The sequence below is a fragment of the Aegilops tauschii genome, chromosome 5 (assembly GCF_002575655.3).
Source record: "Aegilops tauschii subsp. strangulata cultivar AL8/78 chromosome 5, Aet v6.0, whole genome shotgun sequence".
In the NCBI taxonomy this organism is placed as follows: domain Eukaryota; kingdom Viridiplantae; phylum Streptophyta; class Magnoliopsida; order Poales; family Poaceae; genus Aegilops; species Aegilops tauschii.
In genome coordinates this window covers 423,516,315-423,537,447 of record NC_053039.3, presented here as the reverse complement: position 1 = coordinate 423,537,447, position 21,133 = coordinate 423,516,315, and the positions used below count along the sequence as shown (strand labels likewise).

General features: G+C 42.8%; 1 protein-coding gene across 1 annotated transcript; it reads left to right on the top strand.

Moving 5' to 3' along the window:
* The first annotated feature begins 15,966 nt into the window (after nt 1-15,966).
* Nucleotides 15,967-18,305, top strand: LOC109751776 (premnaspirodiene oxygenase-like). Its single transcript, XM_020310666.2, has 2 exons — nt 15,967-17,043; nt 17,174-18,305. The coding sequence occupies exons 1-2, from the start codon at nt 16,147-16,149 to the stop codon at nt 17,792-17,794; spliced, it is 1,518 nt and encodes a 505-aa protein (XP_020166255.1). The 5' UTR covers nt 15,967-16,146; the 3' UTR covers nt 17,795-18,305.
* Nucleotides 18,306-21,133: the final 2,828 nt, after the last annotated feature.

Genomic DNA, 21,133 nt, shown 5'->3' with positions numbered 1-21,133 from the left:
TGTTACCTATTATTTCAGTACTTGCAGAGAATACCTTGCTGAAAACCGCTTATCATTTCCTTCTGCTCCTCGTTGGGTTTGACACTCTTACTTATCAAAAGGACTACGATAGATCCCCTATACTTGTGGGTCATCAAGACTCTTTTCTGGCGCCGTTGCCGGGGAGTGAAGCGCCTTTGGTAGGTGGAATTTGGTAAGGAAAAATTTATATAGTGTGCTGAAATTTACTGTCACTTGTTACTATGGAAAGTAATCCTCTGAGGGGCTTGTTCGGGGTATCTTCACCCCGACCAATAGAGCAAAGTGTTGCTCCTCAACCTATTGAACCTATTGAAAATGAAAATGAAGATGTCCACTTTGAGATTCCTTCGGGTATGTTAGAAAAACTGCTAGCGAATCCTTTTGCAGGAGATGGAACAAAGCATCCTGATGAGCACCTAATATATGTGGATGAAGTTTGTAGATTATTTAAGTTTGCAGGTATACCCGGTGATGTTATTAAGAGGAAGGTCTTCCCTTTATCTTTGAAGGGAGATGCATCGATATGGTATAGGCTATGTGATAATACGGGATCATGGAACTACAAACGATTGAAATTGGAATTTCATCATAAATTTTATCCTATGCATCTTGTTCATCATGATCACAATTATATATATAATTTTTGGCCTCGCGAAGGAGAAAGCATCGCTCAAGCTTGGGGGAGGCTTAAATCAATGTTATATTCATGCCCCAATCAAGAGCTTCCAAGAGAAATAATTATTCAAAGTTTTTATGCTCGGCTATCTGATAACAATCGCACCATGCTCGATACTTCTTGTGCTGGCTCTTTTATGATGAAGACTATTGAATTCAAATGAGAATTATTGAATAGAATTAAACGCAACTCTGAAGATTGGGATCTCGACGAGGGTAAGGAGTCAGGTATGACACCTAAGTTTGATTGTGTTAAATCTTTTATGGATACCGATGTTTTCCGTAAATTTAGCACTAAATATGGACTTGACTCTGAGATAGTAGCTTCTTTCTGTGAATCTTTTGCTACTTATGTTGATCTCCCCAAGGAGAAGTGGTTTAAATATCATCCTCCCATAGAAGTAAAAGTAGCTGCACCTATTAAAGTTGAAGAAAAGACTGTCACTTATAATGATCCTATTGTTCCTACTTCTTATGTTGAAAAACCACCTTTCCCTGTTAGGATAAAGGATCATGCTAAAGCTTCAACTGTGGTCCGTAAAAGCAATATTAGAACTTATACACCTCCTGAGCAAATCAAAGTTGAACCTAATATTGCTATTGTTAAAGATCTCTTGTCTGATAATATTGATGGGCATGTTTTTTATTTCTGTGAGGAAACTGCTAGAATTGCCAAACCTTGTGCTAAAGATAAACATAGACCTGTGGTAGGCATGCCTGTTATTTCTGTTAAAATAGGAGATCATTGTTATCATGGCTTATGTGATATGGGTGCTAGTGCTAGTGCAATACCTTTTGACTTATACAAAGAAATTATGCATGATATTGCACCTGCTGAGTTAGAAGATATTGATGTCACAATTAAACTTGCCAATAGAGATACTATTTCACCAATGGGAATTGTTAGAGATGTTGAAGTCTTGTGTGGGAAAACTAAATATCCTGCTGATTTTCTTGTTCTTGGTTCCCCACAAGATAGCTTTTGTCCCATTATATTTGGTAGACCCTTCTTGAACACCGTTAATGCTAAGATAGACTGCGAAAGGAATGTTGTTACTATCGGTCTAGGTGATATGGAGTTTAATTTCTCTAAATTTCGTAGACAACACCGTGAAGAGGAATTACCTAGTAAGGATGAAATTATTGGTCTTGCTTCTATTGCCGTACCTCCTAGTCATACTTTAGAACAATATTTGCTAGACCATGAAAATGATATGTTTATGAATGAAAGAAGGGAAATAGATGAAGTATTCTTTAAACAGGAACCTATCCTGAAGCACAATTTGCCTGTTGAAATCCTAGGGGATCCTCCTCCACCCAAGGGTGATCCCGTGTTTGAGCTCAAACCGTTACCTGATACCCTTAAATATGCTTATCTTGCTGAGAAAAAGATATATCTTATTATTATTAGTGCTAACCTTTCAGAGCATGAAGAAAAGAGATTATTGAAAACTCTGAGGAAGCACCGTGCTGCTATTGGATATACTCTTGATGATCTTAAGGGCATTAGTCCCACTCTATGTCAAGATAAAATAAATTTGGAGGAAGATGCCAAACCAGTTCGTGATCATCAACGACGGCTGAATCCTAAGATGAAGGAAGTGGTAAGAAAAGAAATACTAAAGCTTCTTGAGGCAGGTATTATTTATCCCATTGCTGATAGTCAGTGGGTAAGTCATGTCCATTGTGTCCCTAAGAAGGGAGGTATTACTGTCGTTCCTAATGATAAACATGAGTTGATCCCGCAAAGAATTATTACAGGTTATAGGATGGTAATTGATTTCCGTAGATTGAATAAGGCTACTAAAAAGGATCATTACCCCTTACCTTTTATCGATCAAATGCTAGAAAGATTATCTAAACATACACATTTTTGCTTTCTAGATGGTTATTCTGGTTTCTCTCAAATACCTGTGTCAGCCAATGATCAATCAAAGACTACTTTTACTTGCCCTTTTGGTACTTTTGCTTATAGACGTATGCCTTTTGGTTTATGTAATGCACCTGCTACCTTTCAAAGATGCATGATGGCTATATTCTTTGACTTTTGTGATAAGATTTGTGAGGTTTTCATGGACGATTTCTCCGTTTATGGATCCTCTTTTGATGATTGCTTGAGCAACCTTGATCGAGTTTTGCAGAGATGTGAAGAAACTAATCTTGTCTTGAATTGGGAAAAGTGCCACTTTATGGTTAACGAAGGTATTGTCTTGGGGCATAAAGTTTCTGAAAGAGGTATTGAAGTTGATAAAGCCAAGGTTGATGCTATTGAAAAGATGCCATGTCCCAACGACATCAAAGGTATAAGAAGTTTCCTTGGTCACGCCGGTTTTTATAGGAGGTTCATTAAGGACTTCTCAAAAATTTCTCGGCCTCTGACTAATTTATTACAAAAAGATATACCATTTGTCTTTGATGATGATTGTGTAGAAGCATTTGAAATACTTAAGAAAGCATTGATCTCTGCACCTATTGTTCAGCCACCTGATTGGAATTTACCCTTTGAAATTATGTGTGATGCTAGTGATTATGCTGTAGGTGCTGTCCTAGGGCAAAGAGTTGATAAGAAATTAAATGTTATTCATTATGCTGGTAAAACTCTAGACAATGCTCAGAGAAATTATGCTACTACTGAAAAAGAATTCTTAGCAGTCGTATTTGCTTGTGATAAGTTCAGACCTTATATTGTCGATTCTAAAGTAACTATTCACACTGATCATGCTGCTATTAAATATCTTATGGAAAAGAAAGATGCTAAACCTAGACTTATTAGATGGGTTCTCTTGCTACAAGAATTTGATTTGCATATTGTTGATAGAAAGGGAGCTGAGAACCCCGTTGCAGACAACTTGTCTAGGTTAGAAAATGTTCTTGATGACCCACTACCTATTGATGATACCTTTCCTGATGAACAACTAAATGTCATAAATACTTCTCGTACTGCTCCATGGTATGCTGATTATGCTAATTACATTGTTGCTAAATTTATACCACCTAGTTTCACATACCAGCAAAAGAAAAACTTTTTGGATGACCCACATCTTTATAAAGAAGGAGTAGATGGTGTTATTAGACGTTGTGTACCTGAGCATGAACAGGAACAGATCCTACGCAAGTGTAACTCCGAGGCTTATGAAGGACACCACGCTGGAGATAGAACTGCACATAAGGTATTGCAATCCGGTTTTTATTGGCCTACTCTCTTCAAGGATGCCCGTAAGTTTGTCTTGTCTTGTGATGAATGTCAAAGAATTGGTAATATTAGTAGACATCAAGAAATGCCTATGAATTATTGACTTGTTACTGAACCATTTGATGTTTGGGGCTTTGATTATATGGGACCTTTTCCTGCCTCTAATGGATACACACATATTTTAGTTGTTGTTGATTACGTTACTAAGTGGGTAGAAGCTATTCCAACTAGTAGTGCTGATCATAACACTTCTATTAAGATGCTTAAAGAAGTTATTTTTCCGAGGTTTGGAGTCCCTAGATATTTAATGACTGATGGTGGTTCACATTTTATTCATGGTGCTTTCCGAAAAATGCTTGTTAAATATGATGTTAATCATAGAATTGCATCTCCTTATCACCCACAGTCTAGTGGTCAAGTAGAATTGAGTAATAGAGAACTCAAATTAATTTTGCAAAAGACTGTTAATAGATCTAGAAAGAATTGGTCCAAGAAACTTGATGATGCATTATGGGCCTACAGAACTGCATATAAAAATCCTATGGGTATGTCTCCGTATAAAATGGTTTATGGAAAAGCATGTCACTTACCTCTCGAACTAGAACATAAGGCTTATTGGGCTATTAAAGAGCTCAATTATGATTTCAAATTTGCCGGTGAGCAGAGGTTATTTGACATTAGCTCACTTGATGAATGGAGAACCCAAGCCTACGAAAATGCCAAGTTGTTTAAAGAAAAATTTAAAAGATGGCATGACAAAAGAATACAAAAGCGTGAGTTAATGTAGGTGATTATGTATTGCTATACAACTCTCGTTTAAGATTTTTTGCAGGAAAACTTCTCTCTAAATGGGAAGGTCCTTACGTTATCGAGGAGGTCTATCGTTCCGGTGACATAAAAATCAACAACTTCGAAGGCACAAATCCGAAGGTGGTGAACGGTCAAAGAATCAAACATTATATCTCAGGTAATCCTATAAATGTTGAAACTAATGTTATTGAAACCGTAACCCCGGAGGAATACATAAGGGACACTTTCCGGAATGTTTCAGACTCCGAAAAGGAGTAGGTATGTGGTACGGTAAGTAAACCGACTCCAAAACAGTTTTTATGGCAATATTTCTCCGTTTTGGAATATTTAGAAAAATAGAAAATAAAGAAGCAGTCCGGGAAGGACACGAGGCCTCCACGAGGGTGGAGGGCGCGCCCTACCCTACTGGGCGCGCCCTCCTACCTCGTGGGCACCTCGTGTGCTCTCCGGACTCCGTTTTCTTGCACGTTATGTATTTTGGTCGGTAAAAATTCATTATATAATCTCCCGAAGGTTTTGACTCCTGTATCACGCAATTGTCCTCTGTTCTTGTTTCGAGCTGTTTTCTGTCAGGGTTTTCAAGGCCAGGCATCATGTCGTCCCCCTCCTCCAACAATGGTGACAACGATGCTTGGCTAATGAAGATAGAGCTGAAGAAGGAGAAACCCGTGGAGATCAATAAGGATGAAGGGATCAAGAAGGCCACGGAGGACCAAGTTCCGGCTGCAGGAGACACCCTTCAACCTGATCACAATCTTCTTACCCCAACTGAGATCGAAGCTTTCAAGATGATTGAGTTAGCTCGTATACAAAACAAGTATCTCACCCATGAAAATATTTTGTTCAAGGAGCATATTGTCGCACTCAAGGGCATTATCCGCAAGTTGGAGGATCTCTTACGCTCGATGTGCGATTACCCATCATCAACGACTCCACGTTCTTCACCAGCAAAGGAGACATAATCACATGGGTATGGGCACTCCCCTTGGCAACTGCCAAGCTTAGGGGAGATGCCCCGGTATCGTATCACCACCACATCTCCTATCTTTACCGTTTTTCTTAGTTTGATCCTATTAGTAGTATCTTGATCTAGTAGAATAAACGTTTTGGTATGATCTAGTTTTGAGTTTTGCTTTATGATCTCTCTTTGTAATCGAGTCGTGAGCTATATATAATAAAGGTTAGTGTTGAGTCAAGGGCTTGATTATCTTGTTATGGTCTTGAGTGAATAAAAATAGAAAGAAAGAATAAAAAGGAATAAAATATCATATTGATCTTATTGAGAGTAATGACTTCACATAGGAAGAGTATGATGATTAAAAGTTGTTGAGAGTTGACACATGTAGCTTTGGTCATCATTGCAATTAATAGGAAGTAATAAAGAAATAGAGGTTTCACATATAAATATACTATCTTGGACATCTTTTATGATTGGGAGCACTCATTAAAATATGACATGCTAAAGAGTTGATGTTGGACAAGGAAGACAATGTAATGGGTTATGTTTTCTTATATCTGAGATAAAGTATATTGTCATGGATCATCCAACATGTTGAGCTTGCCTTTCCCCCTCATTCTAGCCAAATTCTTTGCACCAAGTAGAGATACTACTTGTGCTTCCAAAAACCCTTAAACCAGTTTTGCCATGAGAGTCCATCATATCTACCTATGGATTGAGTAAGATCCTTCAAGTAAGTTGTCATCGGTGCAAGCAATAAAAATTGCTCTCTAAATATGTATGATTGATTGGTGTGGAGGAAATAAGCTTTATACGATCTTGTGATGTGGAAGAAATAAAAGCGACGGACTGCATAATAAAGGTTCATATCACAAGGGGCAATATAAAGTGATGTTCTTTCGCATTAAGATTTTGTGCATCCAACCCTGAAAGCGCATGGCAACCTCCGCTTCCCTCTGCGAAGGGCCTATCTTTTATTATTATCTTCTACCTTATGCAAGAGTCATGGTGATCTTCACCTTTCCTTTTTACATTTTATCCTTGGGCAAGCACAGGGTGTTGGAAAGATCCTGATAGATATATCTAATTGGATGTAAGTTAGCATGAACTATTATTGTTGACATTACCCTTGAGATAAAAGGTTGGGAGGCGAAACTATAAGCCCCTATCTTTCTCTGTGTCCGGTTGAAACTCCGTAACCACAAGTATTGCGTGAGTGTTAGCAATTATGAAAGACTAAATGATAGTTGAGTATGTGGACTTGCTAGATAGCTCTGACATAGAATCTTTCTGATGTTATGATAAATTGCAATTGCTTCAATGACTGAGATTATAGTTTGTTGGTTCTCAATAAAGTTTCTGATTCATGCTTTGCATTGTGAATAGATTATTACTTGAGCATAAGAAATCATATGACAATATCCATATATGTTGCTGTTATGAGAATAATCATGATGCCCTCATGTCCGTATTTTATTTTATCGACACCTCTACTTCTAAACATGTGGACATATTTATCGTTATCGGCTTTCGCTTGAGGACAAGCGAGGTCTAAGCTTGGGGGAGTTGATACGTCCATTTTGCATCATGCTTTTATATCGATATTTATTGCATTATGGGCTGTTATTACGCGTTATGTCACAATACTTATGTCTATTCTCTCTTATTTTACAAGGTTTGCATACGGAGGGAGAATGCCGGCAGCTGGAGTTCTAGGCTGGAAAAGGAGCAAATATTAGAGACCTATTCTGCACAACTCCAAAAGTATTGAAACTCCACGAAAGTTATTTTTGGAAATAATAAAAAATATTGAGCGGAAGAAGTACGTCAGGGGGGGCCCCACCTGGCCACGAGGGTGGGGGCGCGCCCTACCCCCCAGGGCGCGCCCCCTGCCTCGTGGGCCCCCTGTTGGCCCTCCGGTGGCCATCTTATGCTATATGAAGTCTTTCGTCCGAAGAAAAATCATAAGCAAGCTTTCGGGACGAGACTCCGCCGCCACGAGGCGGAACCTTGGCGGAACCAATCTAGGGCTCCGGCAGAGCTGTTCTGCCGGGGACACTTCCCTCCAGGAGAGGGAAATCATCGCCATCGTCATCACCAACGCTCCTCTCATCGGGGGAGGGCAATCTCCATCAACATCTTCACCAGCACCATCTCCTCTCAAACCCTAGTTCATCTCTTGTATCCAGTTCTTGTCTCTAAGTCCGGGATTGGTACCTGTAGGTTGCTAGTAGTGTTGATTACTCCTTGTAGTTGATGCTAGTTGGTTTATTTGGTGGAAGATCATATGTTCAGATCCTATATGCATATTAATACCCCTCTGATTGTGAACATGAATATGCTTTGTGAGTAGTTACGTTTGTTCCTGAGGACATGGGAGAAGTCTTGCTATTAGTAGTCATGTGAATTTGGTATTCGTTCGATATTTTGATGAGATGTATGTTGTCTATCCTCTAGTGGTGTTATGTGAACGTCGACTACATAACACTTCACCATTATTTGGGCCTAGGGGAAGGCATTGGGAAGTAATAAGTAGATGATGGGTTGCTGGAGTGACAGAAGCTTAAACCCTAGTTTATGCGTTGCTTCATAAGGGGCTGATTTGGATCCATATGTTTCATGCTATGGTTAGGTTTACCTTAATACTTTTGTTGTAGTTGTGGATGCTTGCAATAGAGGTTAATCATAAGTGGGATGCTTGTACAAGTAAGGGCAGCACCCAAGCACCGGTCCACCCACATATCAAATTATCAAAGTACCGAACGCGAATCATATGAACGTGATGAAAACTAGCTTGACGATAATTCCCATGTGTCCTCGGGAGCGCTTTTCTCTATATAAGAGTTTGTCCAGGCTTGTCCTTTGCTACAAAAAGGATTGGGCCACCTTGCTGCACTTTATTTACTTTTGTTACTTGTTGCTCGTTACAAATTATCCTATCACAAAACTATCTGTTACCTATTATTTCAGTACTTGCAGAGAATACCTTGCTGAAAACCGCTTATCATTTCGTTCTGCTCCTCGTTGGGTTCGACACTCTTACTTATCGAAAGGACTACGATAGATCCCCTATACTTGTGGGTCATCAATGTCATACTTTGATTCGGCGGTATTGTTGGATGAAGCGGCCCAGACCGACATTACATGACCGCGTTCATGAGACTGGTTCTACCGCCATGCTTTGCACACAGGTGGCTAGTGGGTGTCTGTTTCTCCAACTTTAGTTAAATCGAGTGTGACTACGCCTGGTCCTTGTTGAAGGTTAAAAAAACACACTTGACGAAAAATCGCTGTGGTTTTTGATGCGTAGGTAAGAACGGTTCTTGCTAAGCCCGTAGCAGCCACGTAAAATTTGCAACAACAAAGTAGAGGACGTCTAACTTGTTTTTGCAGGGCTTGCTGTGATGTGATATGGTCAAGCCGTGATGATATATAAATTGTTGTATGAGATGATCATGTTTTGTAACAGTTATCGGCAACTGGGAGGAGCCATATGGTTGTCGCTTTATTGTATGAAATGCAATCGCCATGTAATTGCTTTACTTTACCACTAAGCAGTAGCGATAGTCTTGGAAGCAATAGTTGGCGAGACGACAACGATGCTTCCATGAAGATCAAGGTGTCAAGCCGGTGACGATGGTGATCATGACGATGCTTTGGAGATGGAGATCAAAGGCACAAGATGATGATGGCCATATCATATCACTTATATTGATTGCATGTGATGTTTATCCTTTATGCATCTTATTTTGCTTAGTACGGCGGTAGCATTATAAGATGATCTGTCACTAATTTTCAAGGTACAAGTGTTCTCCCTAAGTATGCACCGTTGCGACAGTTCGTCGTGCCGAGACACCATGTGATGATCGGGTGTGATAAACTCTACGTTCACATACAACGGGTGCAAGCCAGTTTTGCACACGCAGAATACTCGGGTTAAACTTCACGAGCCTAGCATATGCAGATATGGCCTCGGAACACTGAGACCAAAAGGTCGAGCGTGAATCATATAGTAGATATGATCAACATAGTGATGTTCACCATTGAAAACTACTCCATCTCACGTGATGATCGGACATGGTTTAGTTGATATGGATCACGTGATCACTTAGATGATTAGAGGGATGTCTATCTAAGTGGGAGTTTAAGTAATATGATTAATTGAACTTTAATTTATCATGAACTTAGTACCTGATAGTATTTTGCATGTCTATGTTCTAGATAAATGGCTCGTGCTACTGTTCCGTTGAATTTTAATGCATTCCTAGAGAAAGCTAAGTTGAAAGATGATAATAGCAACTACACGGACTGGGCCCGTAACTTGAGGATTATCCTCATTGCTGCACAGAAGAATTACGTCCTGGAAGCACCGCTAGGTGCCAAACCCGCTGCAGGAGCAACTCCAGATGTTATGAACATCTGGCAGAGCAAAGCTGATGACTACTCGATAGTTCAGTGTGCCATGCTTTACGGCTTAGAACCGGGACTTCAATGACGTTTTGAACGTCATGGAGCATATGAGATGTTCCAGGAGTTGAAGTTAATATTTCAAGCAAATGCCCGGATTGAGAGATATGAAGTCTCCAATAAGTTCTACAGCTGCAAAATGGAGGAGAATAGTTCTCTCAGTGAACATATACTCAGAATGTCTGGGTACCACAATCACTTGACTCAGCTGGGTGTTAATCTTCCAGTTGATAGTGTCATTGACACAGTTCTTCAATCACTGCCACCAAGCTACAAAAGCTTCGTGATGAACTATAATATGCAAGCGATGGATAAGACAATTCCTGAGCTTTTCGCAATGCTAAAGGCTGCGGAGGTAGAAATCAAGAAGGAGCATCAAGTGTTGATGGTCAACAAGACCACTAGTTTCAAGAAGAAGGGCAAAGGAAAGAAGGGGAACTTCAAGAAGAACGGCAAGCAAGTTGCTGCTCAAGTGAAGAAGCCCAAGTTTAGACCTAAGCCTGAGACTGAGTGCTTCTACTGCAAAGGGACTGGTCACTGGAAGCAGAACTGCCCCAAGTATTTGGCGGATAAGAAGGATGGCAAAGTGAAAGGTATATTTGATATACATGTTATTGATGTGTACCTTACTAATGCTCGTAGTAGCGCCTGGGTATTTGATACTGGTTCTGTTGCTCATATTTGCAACTCGAAATAGGGGCTACGGATTAAGCGAAGATTGGCTAAGGACGAGGTGACGATGCGCGTAGGAAATGGTTCCAAAGTCGATGTGATCGCCGTCGGCACGCTACCTCTACATCTACCTTCGGGATTAGTTTTAGACCTGAATAATTGTTATTTGGTGCCAGCGTTAAGCATGAACATTATATCTGGATCTTGTTTGATGCAAGACGGTTATTCATTTAAATCGGAGAATAATGGTTGTTCTATTTATATGAGTAATATCTTTTATGTTCATGCACCCTTGATGAGTGGTCTATTTTTACTGAATCTCGATAGTAGTGATACACATATTCATAGTATTGAAACCAAAAGATATAAGTTTAATAATGATAGTGCAACTTATTTGTGGCACTGCCGTTTAGGTCATATTGGTGTGAAGTGCATGAAGAAACTCCATGCTGATGGGCTTTTGGAATCACTTGATTATGAATCACTTGATGCTTGCGAACCATACCTCATGGGCAACATGACTAAGACTCCGTTCTCCAGAACAATGGAGCGAGCAACAGACTTGCTGGAAATAATACATACTGATTTATGCGGTCCGATGAGTGTTGATGCTCGCGGCGGGTATCATTATTTTCTGACCTTCACAGATGATTTGAGCAGATATGGGTATATCTACTTGATGAAACATAAGTCTGAAACATTTGAAAAGTTCAAAGAATTTCAGAGTGAAGTGGAAAATCATCGTAACAAGAAAATAAAGTTTCTACGATCTGATCGTGGAGGTGAATATTTGAGTTACGAGTTTGGTCTTCATTTGAAACAATCCGGAATAGTTTCGCAACTCACGTCACCCAGAACACCACGGCGTAATGGTGTGTCCGAACGTCGTAATCGTACTTTATTAGATATGATGCGATCTATGATGTCTCTTACTGATTTACTGCTATCGTTTTGGGGTTACGCTTTAGAGACAACTGCATTCACGTTAAATAGGGCACCATCTAAATCCGTTGAGACGACACCTTATGAATTGTGGTTCGGCAAGAAACCCAAGTTGTCGTTTCTTAAAGTTTGGGGCTGCGATGCTTATGCGAAAAAACTTCAACCTGATAAGCTCGAACCCAAATTGGAGAAATGTGTCTTCATAGGATACCCAAAGGAGACTATTGGGCACACCTTCTATCACAGATCCGAAGGCAAGATATTCGTTGCTAAGAATGGATCCTTTCTAGAGAAGGAGTTTCTCTCGAAAGAAGTGAGTGGGAGGAAAGTAGAACTTGATGAGGTAATTGTACCTTCTCTCGAATTGGAAAATAGCTCATCACAAAAATCAGTTCCAGTGATACCTACACCAATTGTGAGGAAGCTAATGATGATGATCATGAAACTTCTGATCAAGTTACTACCGAACCTCATAGGTCAACCAGAGTAAGATCCACACCAGAGTGGTACGGTAATCCTGTTCTGGAAGTCATGTTACTTGACCATGACGAACCTACGAACTATGAGGAAGCGATGATGAGCCCAGATTCCACGAAATGGCTTGTGGCCATGAAATCTGAGATGGGATCCATGTATGAGAACAAAGTGTGGACTTTGGTTGACTTGCCTGATGATCGGCAAGCTATAGAGAATAAATGGATCTTCAAGAAGAAGACAGACGCTGACGGTAATGTTACTGTCTACAAAGCTCGACTTGTTGCGAAATGTTTTCGACAAGTTCAAGGAGTTGACTACGATGAGACGTTCTCACCCGTAGTGATGCTTAAGTCCGTCCGAATCATGTTAGCAATTGCCGCATTTTATGATTATGAAATTTGACAAATGGATGTCAAAACTGCATTCCTTAATGGATATCTTAAAGAAGAGTTGTATACGATGCAACCAGAAGGTTTTATCGATCCCAAAGGTGCTAACAAAGTGTGCAAGCTCCAGCGATCCATTTATGGACTCGTGCAAGCATCTCGGAGTTGGAATATACGCTTTGATAGTGTGATCAAAGCATATGGTTTTATACAGACTTTTGGAGAAGCCTGTATTTACAAGAAAGTGAGTTGGAGCTCTGTAGCATTTCTGATATTATATGTAGATGACATATTGTTGATCGGAAATGATACTGAATTTCTGAATAGTATAAAAGGATACTTGAATAAGAATTTTTCTATGAAAGCCCCGGTGAAGCTGCTTATATATTGGGCACTGATCCGGATGATTCTAAGTCTTAAACCGAATACGTATTTATATTGAATGGAGGAGCTGTAAGTTGGTGCAGTTCCAAGTAGAGCGTCGTGGCGGGATCTACGTGTGAAGTGGAGTACATAGCTGCTTCGGAAGCAACAAATGAAGGATTCTGGATGAGGGAGTTCATATCCAATCTAGGTGTCATACCTAGTGCATCGGGTCCAATGAAAATCTTTTGTGACAATACTGGTGCAATTGCCTTGGCAATGGAATCCAGATTTCACAAGAGAACCAAGCACATCAAGAGAGGCTTCAATTCCATCCGCGATCAAGTCAAAGAGGGAGACATAGAGATTTGCAAGATACACACGGATCTGAATGTTGCAGACCCATTGACTAAGCCTCTCTCATGAGCAAAACATGTCAGCACCAAGACTCCATGGGTGTTAGAATGATTACTATGTAATCTAGATTATTGACTCTAGTGCAAGTGGGAGACTGAAGGAAATATGCCCTAGAGGCAATAATAAAGTTGTTATTTATATTTCCTTATATCATGATAAATGTTTATTATTCATGCTAGAATTGTATTAACCGGAAACTTTAGTACATGTGTGAATACATAGACAAACAGAGTGTCCCTAGTATGCCTCTACTAGACTAGCTCGTTAATCAAAGATGGTTAAGTTTCCTAGCCATAGACATGTGTTGTCATTTGATGAACGAGATCACATCATTAGAGAATGATGTGATGGACAAGACCCATCCGTTAGCTTAGCACTATGATCGTTTTAGTTTATTGCTATTGCTTTCTTCATGACTTATACATGTTCCTATGACTATGAGATTATGCAACTCCCGAATACCGGAGGAACACTTAGTGTGCTATCAAACGTCACAACGTAACTGGGTGATTATAAAGATGCTCTACTGGTGTCTCCGACGGTGTTTGTTGAGTTGGCATAGATCGAGATTAGGATTTGTCACTCCGATTGTCGGAGAGGTATCTCTGGGCCCTCTCAGTAATGCACATCACTATAAGCCTTGCAAGCAATGTGACTAATGAGTTAGTTGTGGGATGATGCACTACGGAACGAGTAAAGAGACTTGCAGGTAACGAGATTGAACTAGGTATGATGATACCGACGATCGAATCTCGGGCAAGTAACATACCGATGACAAAGGGAACAACGTATGTTGTTGTGCGGTTTGACCGATAAAGATCTGCGTAGAATATGTAGGAACCAATATGAGCATCCAGGTTCCGTTGTTGGTTATTGACCGGAGAAGTGTCTCGGTCATGTCTACATAGTTATCGAACCCGTAGGGTCTGCACGCTTAACGCTCGATGACGATTGTTATTATGAGTTTATATGATTTGATGTACTGAAGGTTGTTCGGAGTCCCGGATGAGATCACGGACATGACGAGGAGTCTCGAAATGGTCGAGACATAAATATTGATATATTGGACCATGTTATTCAGACACCGGAAGTGTTCCGGAAGTTTCGGATAAAACCGGAGTGCCGGAGGGTTAGCGGAACCACCCCCCCCCCCCGGAAGTTAATGGGCCACCATGGGCCTTAGAGGAGAGAGGGCCGGCCAGGAGGTGGCGCCCCCCCCCCCCCCCCGCCAGTCCGAATTGGACAAGGGGTAGGGGCGGCGCCTCCCTCGTTCCTTCTCTCCCCTTCCTCCTTCCTTCCCCTCCTTGTTGGACTAGGAAGGGGGAACCTACTCCTAGTAGGAGTAGGATTCGCCCCTTGGGCGCACCCCTTGTGGCTAGCCGGCCCCCACCTCCCCTTCTTTATATACGGGGGAGGGGGCACCCCATAGACACACAAGTTAAATTCTTAGCCGTGTGTGGTGCCCCCTCCACAGTTTTCCACCTCGGTCATATTGTCGTAGTGCTTGAAGCCGTGCGTCGGTAATTTCATCATCACCGTCACCACGCCATCGTGCTGACGAAACTCTCCCTCGGCCTCAGCTGAATCTAGAGTTCGAGGGACGTCACCGAGCTGAACGTGTGTAGATCGCAGAGGTGACGTGCGTTCGGTACTTGATCGGTTGGATCGGGAAGACGTTCGACTACATCAACCGCGTTACTTAACGCTTCCGCTTTCGGTCTACGAGGGTACGTGGACACACTCTCCCCGCTCGTTGCTATGCTTCTCCTAAATAGATCTTGCGTGATTGTAGGAATTTTTTTTGAGATACTACGTTCCCCAACAGCAGCGTCGGCGGCTCGTTCTGGCGACGGTAGGGTTGCTCAGTGGTCTATGGACCTCGATGTAACTTTTATTATGTTTCATGTGCTTTGTACTTCTGGTGAATCTTTATAATAGATCTGATATTTTTTCGCAAAAAAATACTAAGTACACAATCACGGTTTTTTATTTCAAAAACAAAATAATTTCGGACTATATACGAAATTTCAGAAATTTCACATATCTCAGAAACTATTTTTGATTTTGAGATTTCAAATTTCACTTATTTTAATGCATTCTAACATGATTTAAACCTATTTTGAAATCATTTTGAATCTGCCTCAAAATTTCGGGGTAAATATTTTGGACCCCACTGAAATATGCGAAATTTCAAAATTTCACTTAATTTTTTTTTTAAGTTTTAACCCTGTACACCATGGGCAATGCAATACACATGCCAAACTGCAATAAACAAGAAGATGATATGAAGTTTCCTGCTCGTAACAAAAACTACAGCATGTGCCCCCATGCCATTTACACTTAACTGGAGGAATACTTTGATCTTTAACGGTAGTTTGAGATGACATATATAGCTGTTTTGATCAAAACCTGTCCCGTGTATGACGTATCCATCAACGCCGAATACAGATAGTGGAGAGTGCAAGCTGATGTAAATATGGGCGATATGCCGGTGAATGTTTATACACTAAAAAAAGGTGCACCGGGCTATAAAAGGATATGGGCTGTTGAGCTCTACACCGAAATTGACTCACAATGTCTTTCAGCTTGTAAGATGAGAATACGAGGTGAGATCAATGCAGGTTTTGTTATTTGTAGAATCCAATCTTCTTCTAGAAAGAACACACCTTGTGTTAATTGTGAGAGAGAGCTAACATAAAGTCCAATTACTAGTCTACTACACAAGTCAGGCATTTTGAGCAATCTCAATCGAATTCTAATCTGCCATGGATGCCTACCTCCAGCTGCACTTGTTTCTCGTGCTTCTCGTGGCTATCCTGGTTCTGTTTTTGAGGCCCAGATGCTCGGCCGCTGGAGACCCGAGCGCTAGGCGGCACCCGCCGGGGCCGTGGGCGCTGCCCATCATCGGCCACCTGCACCACCTCGCGGGCACTGTCCCGCACCGTGCCTTGAGCAGCCTCGCCCGGCGCTACGGCCCGCTGATGAAGCTCCGTCTCGGCGAGCTGGTGGTGGTCGTAGCGTCGTCCTCGGATGCTGCGCGGGAGATCATGAAGGTCCACGATGCCAACTTCGCGTCGAGGCCGCTGACCTCCATGCAGAGGCTCGCGTTCCAGGGCAACGAGGGCCTGGTCTTCGCGCCCTACGGCGACGGCTGGCGGCAGCTCCGCAAGATTTGCACCAACGAGCTCCTCAGCTCCCGGAGCGTCCAGTCCTTCCGCCACGTCCGTGAGGAGGAGCTCGGCTGCCTCCTCCGCTCCGTGGAGGAGGCCTCGGCGTCCGGCTCGCCGGTGAACCTAACCAAAGGTATATCGGCGTACCTGGCGGACTCGACGGTGCGTGCCGTCATCGGCAGCCGGTTCAGGCAGCGGGACAGGTACCTGCGCGTGCTGCAGGACTTGCTGAGGATCGTGCCCGGGATGACCCTCCCTGACCTCTTCCCCTCCTGGAGGCTCGTCTTGCTCCTCAGCAGCGTCCCCGGCCGCATAAGGCGCCATAGCGAAGACATGAAGCAGATGATGGACAGCATCATTCGAGAGCGCCAGGAGGACAGGGCTGCCGGCCAAGCCAAAGAGAAAGACTTCCTCGATGTGCTTCTGAGACTTCAGGCGGAAGTGGATTCCCAGTATCCACTCACCACAGAAAACATCAAGACGGTCCTGCTGGTAACCATAGCTCTCTATCCAATTATTCATGATCCGATTCGATCCGCCCGCGCATGGCATGCACATTGCTGTTACTCTAACATGCATGGTCCTTTTTTTTTAATCATTTCGGTTCTGTTGTCTCAATTAGGACATGTTTGGTGCGGGCAGCGAGACGTCAGCTACGACGCTGGAGTGGGCGATGGCGGAGCTGCTGCGGAACCCAGCGATCATGGGAAAGGTGCAAGACCAGGTCCGGCAAGCAGCAGCACTCGCTGACCGTAGCACGGTGACAGAAGCCGACCTGCCAAATCTGCACTACCTGCGGCTAGTCATCAAGGAGACGCTCAGGCTGCACCCTCCGGTGCCGCTGCTGCTCCCTCGCGAATGCGAGAAGCCGTGTCAAGTCCTGGGCTTCGACGTACCAAGGGGGGCCATGGTGATCGTGAACGCGTGGGCGATCGGCAGGGACCCAGCACACTGGGACAACCCCGGTGTGTTCACGCCTGAAAGGTTTGAGCAGGATAAGCGGGACTTCAAGGGGACGAACCACGAGTTCCTGCCGTTTGGTGCTGGGAGGCGGGTGTGCCCTGGCATGTCATTCGGGCTGGCGCACGTTGAGCTCGCGCTTGCAGGGTTGCTGTTTCACTTCGACTGGAAGCTGCCGGGCAAGGATCTGGACATGACGGAGGCATTCGGGATCTCAGCAAGGCTGCGGTCTGATCTTACCGTTCTCGCCGTCCCCCGTGTCCCGGTGCCCATGAAGCAGTAAATGTCATCGATAGTACTCTCTCAATCACAAAGTATAGTACATATTAGTTTGTCCTAAGTCAAATTTTATAAAATTTGATCAACTTTTACAAGAACTTACAATACCAAATATACATGGTATGAAAATATATTCCACCCAACTCCAATAGCATTGAATTGGTACTTAGAATATGATGATCAACCATACCATACCAAGCAGGAAGCAACAATGTCTATTGAGTCGCCAATTACCTTGTGGATACCAAGAGCCTCTCTGACAGTGTCATTTTTCGCCCATATCAGGGACAACACACGTCTGCAACGAATAAGAAATACTCTCAGATAAGAAAACATTGTGCTACAAAGTTAGTAGTACTAATTTGTGACTAACTCTACACTCCTGAGAAATCTCAGACAACTGAATCCCGGCCCTGGTAGCGTAGTCCTCCTGCAGCTACACCATCTCCCGTGGGCCTGATTTTTTTTGGGCCGGACGACGATCCCTGCCAGCGCTAACGTTGTCGGGCCCTCCATTCCTCCTATGTGAAAAGGAACTTGTTGACTCTTTTTTTTTTTGGAAAAGGAGGCTTGTCTCCGGCCTCTGCATCTGAACGATGCATGCAGCTATATAAAACTTGTTGACTGATAACCCACAAGTGTAGAGATCTACCGTAATTTTTTGATGGTGAAGCATCAGTGAGATCAGGTTCTACTCTATTTCAACTTGGTCTTCTCGCTGAAGCTCGTAGTCGTAGAGGTGGTTTTATGCTGGTGACATATCTCTACTATTAAAGGAGGATCGAACGTCGTGATGGTTCAACCTGGATCGATGGTTCGACCTCGCCTTCGCTACCTCCACCTCCCTGGCGATGGCGATGGTCCACGTCGCAGCATCCCTGCACGACAGAAAAAAAATCGGAACTGATACCTACCCCTCCCCACACGACAATAAAGAAAACGAAAAAGAAAACCCACGACGCACGTTCCACCCCCACTCCCTGAATCCCTCGCTCCCGATCCCCTTCCTCCCATAGAGTAATCGCCACCGCCGACCTCTTCCGTCCCCGTTGGACTCGTGAGAGACTGGCCTCTCCTTCTCTCCTCGCACCCATGGCCTGTAGCTTTCTGACAGTCAACCCCTGTTTCGCCTCCATCCTCCATCAAAGATCTAGAGGCCCATGCATGGCCCGAATCCAATTGCCCTCTCATCAGAGCCACCATAAGCGGCAGCTCCTCGTCGAACAAGTCATTCCGCCGCCGCCGTCGTCATCCAATCGACCTTCCCCGTCTACCGCGACCTCGAGCGACCTTCTCCGCATATGACGACCTCGATCTAGCTTGGAGCCGCTTGCCATCTCATTTATTCTTCACCCAGTCCAGGAGGTGCTCGACGCGGTGAGGGCAACGAGCAGGACGGCGCGGCGGCAGCGGCAACGGTCGACCACCTAGGTAACCTTATCTCCCTACCATCGCTTCACCCATCTTCTCCCAGTAAGTTGTGCTCCCACCCCCACACTCCCTTGTTCACGTACGGGGTTTCAGTAGTGCAGCGCAGCGGCCGATGGATCCGCACAATGAGGCGGTGGCGGTCGGACTAGGCGGACCCGATGCGCAAGAGTCGCAGGCCGTCCACGACCTATCCAACGACATGAGCGCGCTGCTGCTCTGTTCCAATCCTTGTGAGTTCTGCACCAGGGTAAACATACAAATCCTATCTGCATTAATAGTGTCAAGCTTCATACTAAGATTTGTCACATTTAAGATGATTGGTATCTCTGTTTAGTAAGCCATTTAAGAAAAGGAAAATACATCCAAGAATTGCCTGCATTTAGGACGATAAGATTTTACAAATGTTCTTCTCCTTGGAACTCTCAAGCCTTGATTTCATACATTCGCAACTCAACGTATTATTTTAGTTCATATAACAAGGTGCTGACCATTGGCTGAACAATGCTGCTGCAGCGAAATACCATTTGCTCATATAGCTACACAGGTAGCACATTGGTTTCAATTGGATTCTTGAGTTTTCATGTTGTCTTACAAAGAGCGCTTTTCACTTTTCAAAGAGGATCATTTACATTGGTAGCTGCAGTCCACGTATAGATTAATGGTCCTGCTATTGAAGTTTGATTAATTTTCCTCTTCCAAGTTATTATTGGTCCTGTTATTAACCTCTAAAAAACATTTCTTCACATCTCTTTTACTCCCAGGAACTTTGGTTCAAGCTCCACTGCAAGTTAATAGAAGGAAGTTGGGCGCAACATTGGCATCCACAAGTCTGCAGTAAATTTCTCACTGATACTGTAATCTAAAGCCCATTATTTCTTCCATCTTTATTGATATCTGAAACTTATGTTTTCTTAACGTGTTCTATGTATTGTCTGATTGTTAATTGACTTATCATCCTATCCTTTTTTTTAAATGATGGATATTTTAAAGTTGAAAGAGCACATATTTCGGTGATTTACGGATGTAGTGCTTGTGACAGAGTAATCCTCTTTTGTGGATCTAACACAAATATTTTCCAGGATTTCTCCGAACCAGGACAACATTTTTGGATCATCACCTGGAAAATAAATTTGGCATAAGCTTACTGACATAGAGTTGCAGGTCAGCGCATGATAAAAACATGTAAATTCAGAGGAATCTTTCCCACATAGTCTTGTGGTTCCTACTTTTCTCATCTTGCTTTTCCAAAATAGCTTTTAGTCGTGCATGTTTTTTTACCCTCACCATTGTTTGATCAACGCCGTATTATGTTAGTACAAACTAGCTCCATAGTGTTGTAATTATGATGTTCTTTTGTTCAGTCCAGAGGTCGGTGGACCACATGTTTAAACCGGCATTGGGGGCCATGTTACAAATCCTTATAGTGCAACCACTTGTCGTACTTTCTTCTTCACTATTATCTTGCGAATTTGTCTGAACCTGACAAAAGCTTCCATTAGGTTGATGCCCGAACATGAAAAAATTTATTGTATACATTAGTAGAGAAAAGAGAATAGTTTGATTGCTGTCGGGCTGTGTTGTGGATTAAGTGGATAGAAAATGTGCATACTCTTGATGCTGTCGTGTCTTAACACACACACGGTTCAGGCCACCATCTAGCCCAATGGTTTGGCCCTTCAAGAACTCAGGTTCATGACTTCTAAAAATTTAAGCGCACAAGTTCAGTTGTGGTCAGAGATTGGAGTCGAGTTCAGGTTCAGTGACTTGTTTTGTATAAAGCAGCCTGCATGCTTTCAACTTGTGTTTTGTTTGTTGTAGCTGCTTCTCCTTGTTGTCAGCTATGTTAATCCAAACTCATGCACGTTACTTCTCGGGGAACACATTTGGCTTCTCATGTACAGTACCTTGATTA

Coding starts and splice junctions, on each gene's coding strand:
- LOC109751776 (XM_020310666.2), top strand. CDS start 16,147: ATGGATGCCTACCTCCAGCTGCACTTGTTTCTCGTGCTTCTCGTGGCT. Junction 17,044..17,173: donor ACATCAAGACGGTCCTGCTG/GTAACCATAGCT, acceptor TGTCTCAATTAG/GACATGTTTGGTGCGGGCAG.